This window comes from Marmota monax, unplaced genomic scaffold (assembly GCF_021218885.2).
Source record: "Marmota monax isolate L192 unplaced genomic scaffold, Marmota_monax_Labrador192_F-V1.1 WCK01_AAM20220418_F8-fsc00046, whole genome shotgun sequence".
Lineage (NCBI taxonomy): Eukaryota > Metazoa > Chordata > Mammalia > Rodentia > Sciuridae > Marmota > Marmota monax.
Window position 1 is genome coordinate 11,180,862 of NW_026692486.1, and position 13,530 is coordinate 11,194,391.

Consider the following 13,530-nt stretch of genomic DNA (forward strand, 5'->3'; position numbering starts at 1 on the left):
GAGTTCATTCCTTAAAAAAAGAAAAAACCAACAAATAAATGATCTCATACTTCATCTCAAAATCCTAGAAAAAGAAGAGCAAAACAACAGCAAGAGAAGTAGAAGGCAAGAAATAATTAAAATCAGAGCTGAAATTAATGAAATCGAAACAAAGAAACAATTGAAAAAATTGACAAAACTAAAAGTTGGTTCTTTGAAAAAATAAACAAAATCGACAGACCCTTAGCGATGCTAGTGAAGAGAAGAAGAGAGAGAACTCAAATTACTAGCATACGGGATGAAAAATGCAATATCACAACAGACACTTCAGAAATACAGAAGATAATCAAAAACTATTTTGAATCCTTATACTCCAATAAATTAGAAGATAGTGAAGGCATAGATAAATTTCTTAAGTCATATGATCTGCCCAGATTGAGTCAGGAGGATATAGACAACCTAAACAGACCAATATCAATTGAGGAAATAGAAGAAACCATCAAAAGACTACCAACTAAGAAAAGCCCAGGACCGGATGGGTATACAGCAGAATTTTACAAAACCTTTAAAGAAGAACTAATACCAATACTTTTCAAGCTACTTCAGGAAATAGAAAAAGAGGGAGAACTTCCAAATTCATTCTATGAGGCCAACATCACCCTGATACCTAAACCAGACAAAGACACTTCAAAGAAAGAAAACTACAGACCAATATCTCTAATGAACCTAGATGCAAAAATCCTCAATAAAATTCTGGTGAATCGGATACAAAAACATATCAAAAAAATTGTACACCATGATCAAGTAGGATTCATCCCTGGGATGCAAGGCTGGTTCAATATACGGAAATCAATAAATGTTATTCACCACATCAATAGACTTAAAAATAAGAACCATATGATCATCTCAATAGATGCGGAAAAAGCATTCGACAAAGTACAGCATCCCTTTATGTTCAAAACTCTAGAAAAACTAGGGATAACAGGAACATACCTCAATATTGTAAAAGCAATCTATGCTAAGCCTCAGGCTAGCATCATTCTGAATGGAGAAAAACTGAAGGCATTCCCTCTAAAATCTGGAACAAGACAGGGATGCCCTCTCTCTCCACTTCTGTTCAAGATAGTTCTCGAAACACTGGCCAGAGCAATTAGACAGACAAAAGAAATTAAAGGCATCAAAATAGGAAAAGAAGAACTTAAATTATCACTATTTGCAGGTGACATGATTCTATACCTAACAGACCCAAAAGGCTCTACAAAGAAACTATTAGAGCTAATAAATGAATTCAGCAAAGTGGCAGGATATAAAATAAACATGCATAAATCAAAGGCATTCCTGTATATCAGCGACAAATCCTCTGAAATGGAAATGAGGACAACCACTCCATTCACAATATCTTCAAAAAAAATAAAATACTTGGGAATCAACCTAACAAAAGAGGTGAAAGACTTATACAATGAAAACTACAGAACCCTAAAGAGAGAAATAGAAGAAGATCTTAGAAGATGGAAAAATATACCCTGTTCATGGATAGGCAGAACTAACATCATCAAAATGGCGATATTACCAAAAGTTCTCTACAGGTTTAATGCAATGCCAATCAAAATCCCAATGGCATTTCTTGTAGAAATAGAGAAAGCAATCGTGAAATTCATATGGAAAAATAAAAGACCCAGAATAGCAAAAACAATGCTAAGCAGGAAGTGTGAATCAGGCGGTATAGCGATACCAGACTTCAAACTATACTACAGAGCAATAGTAACAAAAACAGCATGGTACTGGTACCAAAACAGGCGGGTGGACCAATGGTACAGAATAGAGGACACAGAAACCAATCCACAAAACTACAACTACCTTATATTTGATAAAGGGGCTAAAAGCATGCAATGGAGGAAGGATAGCATCTTCAACAAATGGTGCTGGGAAAACTGGAAATCCATATGCAACAAAATGAAACTGAATCCCTTTCTCTCGCCATGCACAAAAGTGAATTATTCAAAATGGATCAAGGAGCTTGATATCAAATCAGAGACACGCCGTCTGATAGAAGAAAAAGTTGGCTACGATCTACAGTCGGTGGGGTCGGGCTCCAAATTCCTCAATAGGACACCCATAGCACAAAAGTTAATAACTAGAATCAACAAATGGGACTTACTCAAACTAAAAAGTTTTTTCTCAGCAAAAGAAACAATAAGAGAGGTAAATAGGGAGCCTACACCCTGGGAACAAATCTTTACTCCTCACACTTCAGATAGAGCCCTAATATCCAGAGTATACAAAGAACTCAAAAAATTAGACAATAAGAGAACAAACAACCCAATCAACAAATGGGCCAAGGACCTGAACAGACACTTCTCAGAGGAGGACATACAGTCAATCAACAAGTACATGAAAAAATGCTCACCATCTCTAGCTGTCAGAGAAATGCAAATCAAAACCACCCTAAGATACCATCTCACTCCAGTAAGATTGGCAGCCATTATGAAGTCAAACAACAACAAGTGCTGGCGAGGATGTGGGGAAAAGGGTACACTTGTACATTGCTGGTGGGACTGCAGATTGGTGCAGCCAATTTGGAAAGCAGTATGGAGATTTCTTGAAAAGCTGGGAATGGAGCCACCATTTGACCCAGCTATTCCCCTTCTTGGTCTATTCCCTAAAGACCTAAAAAGAGCATGCTACAGGGACACTGCTACATCGATGTTCATAGCAGCACAGTTCACAATAGCAAGACTGTGGAACCAACCTAGATGCCCTTCAATAGACGAATGGATAAAAAACATGTGGCATTTATACACAATGGAGTATTACTCTGCATTAAAAAATGACAAAATCATAGAATTTGCAGAGAAATGGATGGCATTAGAGCAGATTATGCTAAGTGAAGCTAGCCAATCCCTAAAAAACAAATGCCAAATGTCTTCTTTGATATAAGGAGAGTAACTAAGATCAGAGTAGGGACGAAGAGCAGGAGAAGAAGATTAACATTTAACAGGGATGAGAGGTGGGAGGGAAAGGGAGAGAGAAGGGAAATTGCATGGTAATGGAAGGAGACCCTCAGGGTTATACAGTGGAGGGGGTAGAGAGAGAGGAGGGGAGGGGAGGGGAGAGGTGGGGAGGGGGGAGGGTGGAGGATGGGAAAGGCAGCGGAGCACAACAGACACTAGTATGGCAATATGTAAATCAATGGATGTGTAACTGATGTGATTCTGCAATCTGTGTATGGGGTGAAGGTGGGAGTTCATAACCCTCTTGAATCAAAGTGTGGAATATGATATGTCAAGAAATTTGTAATGTTTTGAACAACCCACAATAAAAAATTAAAAAAAAAAAAAACAAGTTAAACAAGAGAAAGTGCTGAATGACTGTCTTCAATTGTCCCCTCCTCCAGTGAAATATTTAGGTAAGTGTGCTTGGTGACAAGAAGATCTTCTCTGATGGTGAGTGAAAAACTATTCTTAACAGTGTGTTTATGCATATAAGTTTTAAACATACTGCTTTGCAACCGGAATACTTTTGTGTTAAAAGACAAGAGATTGGCATAAGAACATAATCTGCCAAGGAAAGTTGAAATGAAGTGCTTGCTCTGCTCTGCATGAGTCACAGTTACAAGCAGACATTTAGAGTTTCCACACCATCCAGTGGGAAAAAAAAAAACCCTTGCTGGGAATCAGCTTTGGAAGACAAGGCAGCTGAGCTGATCTTTGAGCTGCTGGGTGAGCAAGTTTGACAGCCACATGGTGACCAGAGACATTCCATTCTCAACACACCCAGAGGGAACAGCAAGACCCAAGACAGTCAGAACAGCTTGAGCATTTTCACACTAATCCAGAAATCCTTTGTAATCTGGCTTTTATTTATTTCTGCTGACTCCATTCATTCATTCAAGAAATATTGAGAGTTGACCCAAGTAGATGCTGGGGAAGGAGTGCACAAAACAGACACGTCCCTTCTCTCATACTGCCTACAGCAGGGAGCTGACAACTGATTACACAATATAAATGTGACATGGCCACCATGATGTACTTCAAAGGAGAGATGCCAGATGCTCTGAAAATATGATATTAGGGAGATTTGACCTAATTAGGGGGCTCAAATTATCGTTATTAATTTGATATATTATTATTTTGTTATTGATTTGACCTTATTATTATTAAAATAAGAATGACAGCTAATATTCACATGTCACTTACTATATGCTAGACATCATTATAAGCACTTGAATATATTAACTAATACTGATCTCAATAAACCTATGAAGGAGATATTTTTATTTCTCCATTTTTACAGAAACTGTTAAATCCCATCCTCATCTATAAAATGGAGATTGTATCTTCATAAAATGAGGATTAGAGACAACAAGCAAAGTGCCTGCACTATAAATTATGGTCAAATTCTGTCTATATTATGCTTACCAGGTCAAAAGACAGGAGACTAAACCTGTCATTCAGAAGACTCCAGTTTTTAGAAAAAGAAGAATGGCATTTATCTGAAGATGGGCAGGAGAACAGGAAAGTGGCAGTGTGAAATCCACATTGACAGCAGGGACAGATCCTCCCCATCAGCTACAGTTCCCTCGCCATCAAGCTTCAGAGTGGGGATCACAGGAGGGAAGAGTGTGTAGGGACCAAAGGTCTCAAGATTTGCTCACTGTGGACCCCTCGCCTTAGTTTAGATAGTTTTTCTATAGTTGCTGTTGTGTATAGTGTTTTCGTACACAAAGAGAATAGAGAAAGAGAGTTTGCAGGATAACTGGATAACTGCAAGAGAACATGATATCGTGAAAATAAGGGGATTGGGAGTCAGTTTTAGCACTTGGATAAAAGTCCCAACCTTGAACATGTTTTTAGATTTTCTGAACCTTAGTTTTGTCACCTATAAACTAGATGTAATAAAAACTTATCACTCAGGAAGCGTTAGTAACTTCCCCCATTGGCTCATTGTTAAATCTTTCTGAGACTCAGTGTCTTTATTTGAAAAATGGGAATAAAAATTGAACCTACATCAGGGAATTGACATTTAAATGGATTAACGTGTAAACTCCAAGGCATTATATAATTATCAGGTATTATTAATCAGTCATAAAATATTTGTGAAACCTATATACTAACTCCTATAATGGATGTTAGAGAAATAGTTTGAGGCAGGAGAGAGTCTCTGGGAGAGAAATCCATTCTTCTCCCTGGTCCAGAGAGAAAAGGCAGCAAAGCCAGGGGAAAGGCCTTGTGGCACTCACAGCATCCAAATTCCTGCCACTTGGCTCTCCTGGATGATATCTGACACCCTAACCCAGCCATCAGCTAAGAGCTTGCCCAGACTGCCTGACCCAGGGCTCTAGGGACAGGACTGCAGGGTGGATTTCTAAATCCTCAATAAGTAGGCAAGGAAATCGTCACAAGAAACAAACAAACTAAAAATGACCTGAATGCACTGTGGAAATATTGTGCTGATTAATAGTGGAGTCTGTCAAGGACAAGGGAAAGAAAATCACTAGAGGTTTCTGTTTCTGCTTTGAGTTGATCGATCAATCTGAATACACTGATTTCTAGCCCATCAGTGCAGGCCACCTGCTTTAAAGCTTCTTTTATCTTATTCCCTCTTCCTTCTGAGAAGATATAAAACGATTAAGGGTTGGAAAGTTTCTTGCCCAACTTCAATTCAGGAGGAAGCTCAGCCACAGAACAGGCAAGCGTGGCATTGCCTCAGAGAAAAAGAGCTTGTAGAGACAGGTCCCTGAGAGATCCAGCCCAAATTTTTCAAACAAGGAACCTCCTTCATGATACATCATACATCCTAAGACTTTCAAGTACAGGAAGAAAGGATCTGCTTCACCATTGACCACCTGATACAATGCACCCAGCAGGGCCCTTGTGAGTAAAGCAGTGAGATCTTTCTCTACGATATGACCCACAGGGACAATGCAGGTTCTGTCGGCAGCCTGAAGTTTGTGACTTTTCTGGTTGCCCTAAGTCCAGTACTTCTACTCCTGGGAGCCAGAGTGCAGCTTCAAGACAACGGGTATGATGGAATACTTATTGCAATTAATCCTCAGGTACCTGAGAATCAGAACCTCATCACAAACATTAAGGTGAGTGGCAATTATCAAATTGATATCATGACCACATTAGATCAGAACTGTAGCCTTCTTTAAAGAACTAACAACCCTACCAGGTTTGTATTTGAGCCATAGAGAGGGCAAGATTATTTCTTCTCCTTCTCCTCCTCCTCCCCTTCCCCCTCCCCGCCTCCTCCTCCTTCTTCTTCACAGACAGAATGCCTTTATTTTATTTTTATGTGGTACTGAGGATCCCACCTAGTGCCTCACACATGCTAGGCAAGTGCTCTGCCACTGAGCTACAGCCCCAATCTGAGAGGGCAACATTTCTTAAAGATAGCACACACACACACACACACACACACAAATAATGATTAGGGCCAAGGCAGTATGTTCACCTACTTCTGTATAGTCTCAGCTCACAGTGGGTTTTTTGGTTACTGCAAAGTTTGTTTGCTTTTTCTACTTGACTGGTTTTGGGATAGCAACTTTAAAAACTAACAACCCATTATGGCAAAAGAGACAGGATACTTGACTGATGAATCAGCATGATCGTTCTTATTAAAATCATCTTGTTGGATACTATCCTGACGATGAGAATTCTCAAATAGAAAGGGTGAGAGTGCGTACGGTGCAAGAGCAAAAAAAAATCTCTCTTTTCACCTGAGTGGTGTAAAGCAATTGCCTATTTTCACTTGAATATGGCAAGGGAGGATCATTACTTAAAAGCCCCTTTTGGAATTGCTCGAGTGAAAATAGTTATCATCATAGGTGTGGTCTCAAACATGCCCACAGGTGTGGCATGAGAAGTTTTGTTCAGTAAAAGCTTAAAACCCTTTCAAAAAATTAGTAGAATCACGAGGGCAAGTCCAGACCTGCACTCTGATCTCTTCCAGATAACCATTGAAATTTTAATTTTTTTTTCTTTTGCTCCTGTGCTTTCATGAACTCCTTCAGAAAGCCAAAATATAAAGGTGTTATGAGTGATAAAAATAAGTTTGTCTTTTGTTTTATTATAGGAAATGATAACTGAAGCTTCTTTTTACCTATTCAATGCCACAAAGAGAAGAGTATTTTTCAGAAATATACAGATTTTAATACCTGCCACATGGAATGCTAATAATTATAGCAAAGTAAAACAAGAATCATATGAAAAGGTAAGCATTCAGGATTTCACTAAATGAGCTTAAATAAACTTGAGTGAAACAAAAAACAACAAAATAAACTGTGTTATTGATGTTAATGTACTGGGCAGAGTTTTATTGACAAAATATATGAACTGTACCCCATAAATATTATGATTATTTTGTGTCAGTTAAAAATAAAAAATCCTTATTAAAAATATGAAAATAAAATAAATGAGTATAAATCATGGAGTGGAAAAATAAGTAAAATGCCATTGCCCAAGTACGTTTTTAGATCTTACTAAATAACTTATAGGATCCTTGCTGAAAAAAAAAATATATATATATATATATATATATATATATATATATTTAATTGTAGATGGACACGATAGCTTTATTTTATTTATTTATTTTTATGTGGGGCTGAGGGTCAAACCAGTGCCTTACATGTGAGGGGCAAGTGCTCTACCACTGAGCCACAACCTCAGCCCTTGCTGAAATTTTTGGTTGAGGACCAACAGTCAGTTTTATCCTGAGGATGAGCAGTAAAGGGAGAAATTCCAAGGATGACTATCTTTATTCACCATCTTGTCAGAGGCAGTAACACACAGGTACAGACAAGAACACAAGCCACCCACGCATATAAATATATGACTGCCTTCTCATGCCATGGTGTAAATTAGCAGAATTTCACTTTAGCCCAAGGCCAAGATGCTGGTTTAGGGAAGTGAGGAAATATGAAGGCAGGACAGAAGGTTATGAGTAAGGCAAAGAATGGCTACTGTTTTGGTTTTGATGTGAGGTGTCATCCAAAAGCTCATGTATGAGACAAAATGCAAGAAGGTTCAGAGGAGAATGACTGGGTTGTAAGAGTCTTAACCCAATCAGTGAATTTGTATTTGCCAAGTGGAGACTGCTCTTCATGTGAGCCACTTCCCTCTGCCACACTCTTCTCCCATGATGTTCTGCCTCACCTAGAGCCCCAAGGAATAGAGCGGGCCTTCTGTGGACTAAGGCCTCTGAAACCGTGAGCCCTCAGATAAACTTGTCCTCCTCTACGGTTGTTCTGGTTAGGTCTTTGAGTCACAGAAGTGAAAAAGCTTACTAAAACAGCTACCTTTTCTTTTCCAACTAAAAATGAATTACCCTTGAAGATCTCTCATGAACTAGAGATCAGGGTGCTTTCCCACAGGGATGCCCAGCTCATACTGGTATGTACAGTATAAATAAATGTTAAATCAGTTTGGTGAGTGACTATGAACAAGAGCCCATCACAGCTGCCAGGAGGGCCCAGAGTAGAGACACTGAGAAGAGCTTGACTCAGGGCATCAGTAATGGAGTAGGCTCGAGATTTGTTATAGTCCAATCAGAATGGCTGAGACATGTGGCACAGCTTGCCCCTTTCCTTATTTTTGTTATTTGGTATGAAATTTCTTAAAGTAATTTTAATTCTTAGCTCACATTTGAAGTTACTCTCAGAAACTGAATGGCATAGCAATGTAAATAGGTACCCTAGTGTCCTGAAGAAGTTAAAGAGGTTCTTAAAAGCATTTGATTTCTGACCAGATGAAAGCATTTGATAATATTTCGTGTAGGGACAGGGTAAGTAAGGGAACTGGGACAGACTGGGGAGAAAGTACCAAGAATTTACATGTAGTATTTAATTATCATGCAGCCTGAAATTGGTTGCTGTTATTACAGATTAGGAAACTGAGGCTCATGGAAGGTCAACAGTCTGTCTCAAATCAAACACCTAATAAATTAGAGCCACAATTTAAATGGGTGTTTGACTTCAAAACCTATGCTGTTTGCACTAAGCTATGTAGTCTCTATGTGATTGATGGAGATTGCATTAAGCAATTTGGTCTTCAGTAGGACTGAGAAGTACTGGAGACACCCAGCATCAAAACCAGGTTGCCAAAGGTAGAACCCCTGATCGCCATCATGGGGAGAGAAACAAATAAGTAAAGCATATGTAACAATATTACTAAACAGAAAGACCAGCAGACAGATTAGAAATTGAATGCTATTCATGTATCTTTTGGGTGCCATTTCCTTTAACTTCATCATGTCAATTAAGCAAGCACACAGTGAATGATAATATGAACAGGACCTTGTTAGGCACTGCAAAGGACACAAAGACAAGCAAGGTAGCTCTTGTCCTTGTGAATCTACAGTATGATGTAGGTAGGAATCAGGGGACAAGGGAAAAGGTTAGGAAAAGTAGATAGGATCTGAATTACAATAGTCTATAAGGCCTAATGTAACCCAAAACAGCCTCTGAGTATCACCCATTCCATGCAAAGGAGTCTTTCTTTTTTGCTTTTGGTCAAAATTCCAAGCCTAGGAGTCATGTGTTGTCCAAATGAGGACTATGTAATGGCACAACCTCTTTAGCAGTTTTGGTAGGTGTTGTTTTTCAAAGCCGTTGGCTTTTTAAAATATAAATGTTAATTATTGTAAAATTAATTCATTACATCAGAAAAAAATGAACAAGGTGGAAAAATGGAAAATATCTTCTTCCTCTCCTCGGTGGCAAGTGCATACATACATGCACATAAACACACACCCACGCATAGCATATGTAGTGATAATTATATATTTAAGGTCATATTAGAAGTATTGTTGCAAAATAAACTTCTTTCTTCCCCTTTTTTAACTTGACAACATACTTAATTTCTAAGGGCAAATTTGGGACAATATATTATCTTTGTTTCTAAAACAAGAGAAACAATGTGATATATAAATTGATGCTGTCTTGATGGTTATATGAATAGGTATTTACTTTCAGACTTTGAATGTTGTGTTTTAGCAATCATAATTGAAATGGTCAGGACTTAAGAAGAAATGTAATTTCACTAGAATGACTGATTTCTTAATCAAATTGGTTATGGGAATGAAAAGACAAGGTGAAAAAGATCTTACTGCCTTCCCTAATGAAATAATCCACAAAAAGTTGTTTGTAAAAAGCTGTATCTCTTTACAGCACAGTTCTGAATGATATGTAAATGCTCTTAAAATCTCCTTAAATATTTTATTACATTTTATAGTGCTATAACATCAGACTTTTAACAGTGTTGACTTTCAAGTATATTTTAATCCTCTAGATTAAATATCCCTACCATTCTCTAAATGAGAAGATCAAAAGGAGGTAATGAAGCTCCACGGAAATTTGCTAAGCTTTAAAAGTAGATGTTTTTGAAAGTGCCAAATGATTTAGTTGATATTTAATTGTGAATGCATTCTAAGTTCCATCTATAAAGCATTTATTTTCTTCCTTTTTTATTTAATCTGCTCTTAAATAAGGGTATATTATATACAGAAAAATGCACAAATATAAGGTGCACAGTGAAGATTGCTTTAACATACATTTATGCCAACAATATCACAGTCAAAATCTAGAGTACCGCAACATATTTCTTTTACTTTAGGCAGATGTCATAGTGACTGATTGGAATGGGGTACAAGGAGATGACCCATACACTCTGCAATACAGAGGATGTGGAAAAGAAGGAAGATACATTCATTTCACACCGAACTTCCTACTGAATGATGACTTAATAGCTGGCTATGGATCACGAGGTAGGTGTGGCTAATCAGAAAATAACTACTGTACATTAGTATTCCCAAGATCTTATGTCAGGTGCTCAAAAGGACTCAGAAAACCTGAAACTTATCAAGGACTTAGAGTTTGGGTGGGGCGAAAAGTCACATGCACATGCAAAGATGAGGAACTAAGAAAGTCAGGAAGAGTTAAGCACTAGGTTAATGAAGTGCTCTCAGAATTTAATAAAGTTTTGAGACCAAGGTGGTCCAAACAGGTCTCACAAAAGAAAAAGGCTTTAAAGTGTCGTCTTTTGATTAATGAAGGAGAAGGAGAGAATAGCAGGAAGAGTGTGAATAAAGCTGTAGTTGTGAGGAACCTAGGCATGTTTGAGAGATGTATAGAAGGAGACCCCACGGATGGCACAGAGATTGGTATGGGAGAAAATACCGAAATGTACATGGAGCCAGGTGATGTGACAGCCCCAAATATTCACATGAGCAACTCACCACTGAAGGTTCATAAGCACAGGAGCGACACAGTGTTTTCAGAAGATTAGTTGGGTTGTGTGGATAACCTGACAAACTCAAATCAATGGGGGGAGGACCTGGTTATCAAGAAAATAACTAGCAGATGTCCAGGTAAAAGGCCATAAGGCTTGAGGAAGAGTGAATGTGGTGAGAGGGGAAGGACAGGAGAGACAGTAACTAGAACACGAGGACTTCCTATGTGCCAGGTGCCCTGTTGTTTGCTTTTTAAATATTTTCTTATTTAATTCTAACAACTCCAAGTGATAAAAAATATTCCAGAATTTCAAAAGAGAAATAGAGGTCGGAACTGATACAGAGTGAAAAGCAAAAGGTATGTCCAGGAGGCAGTAAGGAACAAGGACAGCGCCAATTTCTTAGAAATAGAGGGACCGGTTGAAAGGAGAAACCCTTAAGTGTGGATTTAGGCAAGATGATGGTGAGGAGTCCCAGCCAGTCCTGCTAGGAAGTTAGGCCTGTGGTCAAATGTGGACTGGAACTTGGGAGAGAAGTCAAGGTTGCAGGCCACAGACTGGAGGACAGTGGGTGAGATCTGAGAAATTAGTGAGAACAGGTCAGTCAGTCAAGGGCTAAACTTCCAACCTTAACTTTTCGTTTGTAACTTACAGTAGTGCCTTTTAATGTTTTTTTGTTTTTACCCTATTCAAATTTAAATAGATTTTGTTATTCTCTGTATAGTTAGCAGGGAGTTAAATGACATATTCTAAAAAATATACTTTGTAAAACTTTATCAAAACTGTAACGGGTTTTACCCAGACCAGCCATGAGCAAACAGAACCAGGTGTCTTAAGTGTGGCCTGCCAAGCTTGGATCCTGTCCTGCCTTAAGGAGCAAGTCAGGTAGAGGGAAGGGCCCACCATAGAGACCAAGGCTCTGCACATCTAGATACAGAGATGCAACATAGTACCTCTCAGAGGAGCTTGCCTTCTAGAGACAGACAGACAAAGCACTGAAAACACAGTGTGTTACTGGCTTTCTATGAGTTATGCACAGTGTACAAAAGAAGAGATGAGATTAGAGAATCCAGCTTCAGCTCCCAGATAAAGATACTAACCACAGTGACAAAGAAATGAACAGTCCTACATAGGTTTTTCTTAAAAAGGGGGACCTGACAGCTGAAGAAATCATGAAAATGAAAGCAGAAATAAAGGCTGTAAAAACAGATGAAGAATCAGCTCCAGCTGATGGAAGAATCAGATATTGAAAACCAGTCAAGCATCCCTCAGATGAAAAAAATTCATGTTTAATAAAAATAAGTAAAAAGAAGACAAATGAAGACAGAGTAGATAAGCAGGACTCAATTAAAAAACAACAACTCAAAAGCAAATCAAAAACAACAAACTCCTTTTTTTTGACAATGAAGAGGAAAATGAGTTAAGTGTAAGCTTGTTTGAAAGCATATGCAGTATTTTTAAAAGAATATTTTTCCTGTGTCTTTCAAAATGATATTTTTCCTGTTATACCACAAATTCATTTTAGAAAATAGAGAAAAAAATAATAAAATAAAATCTATGACTATCCATCAATACTCCTCTGCCTGGAAATACCAACTTTGTAGATATTAACATTTGACTACTTGCCATATGTGTGCATATAAATTATATTTTTAAACAAGTAAAAAAATTTATAAAGATTCTTTTCTTCCTCGGGCAACCACAAGATGCAGATTACCTCTGCACTGCTATGTATCTTTAGCACTCCCAAATTCTATGAGTAGGAACATTCCTTCCCTAACTCTCAGCTGGGGCCATTCTCCTCCTTCCCTCTGTCTCCAGATCCAAAATTGTACAACATGCCACCACCTAAGCCAACTCAGCAAGTACTTTCTGAGTTCCCAGAACTTACAGTGATTCCAAAAATAGAAATGTGTGTTTTGGGAGTGGAGTTCACCTGGACAATTTCTGGGGGAAAGAAGTAAGTTCTGATCTGAAGGAAATGTGAGTCAGAAAGGTAAAGTTATAAAGGATTTGATGCTGAGGATGGAGCTGCCATGAACTGAGTTGGAAATAAACACAAAAATGGAAAAATATGAATAAAATAAAAGAGAAAGGGACATTAAAGCTGCAAAGAAGATTGTGTGCTCTTGTTTTTTGTTCCCTACTTCCTCCCTGACCCTTAGGTTTCAGTCATTGCTGTAGATAAGAGAATTACCTGCAAGGAAAAAAGCAGGCACACTTGAATAGCACAGACTAGAGATAGGAAGTTCATTTGCTCGCCAGAATATACTTCTCCCCTTTCTCCAAACCCCAGATTTATAGGTCTCCATAAAGCTAA

General features: G+C 38.2%; 1 protein-coding gene across 2 annotated transcripts in view; it reads left to right on the forward strand.

Annotated features, from left to right (window-relative positions):
- The first annotated feature begins 5,504 nt into the window (after positions 1–5,504).
- Positions 5,505–13,530, forward strand: part of Clca2 (chloride channel accessory 2) — a 33,505-nt gene continuing 25,479 nt past the window's right edge. The window contains exons 1-3 of one of the 2 annotated variants that reach the window (XM_058579013.1): positions 5,505–6,070; positions 7,057–7,194; positions 10,596–10,746. In XM_058579013.1, coding sequence (XP_058434996.1) covers positions 5,885–6,070; positions 7,057–7,194; positions 10,596–10,746 — 475 coding nt within the window. In that variant the 5' untranslated portion in view covers positions 5,505–5,884. The remainder of the gene's footprint in view (positions 6,071–7,056; positions 7,195–10,595; positions 10,747–13,530) is intronic. The other variant, XM_046443145.2, reaches the window with a different exon arrangement.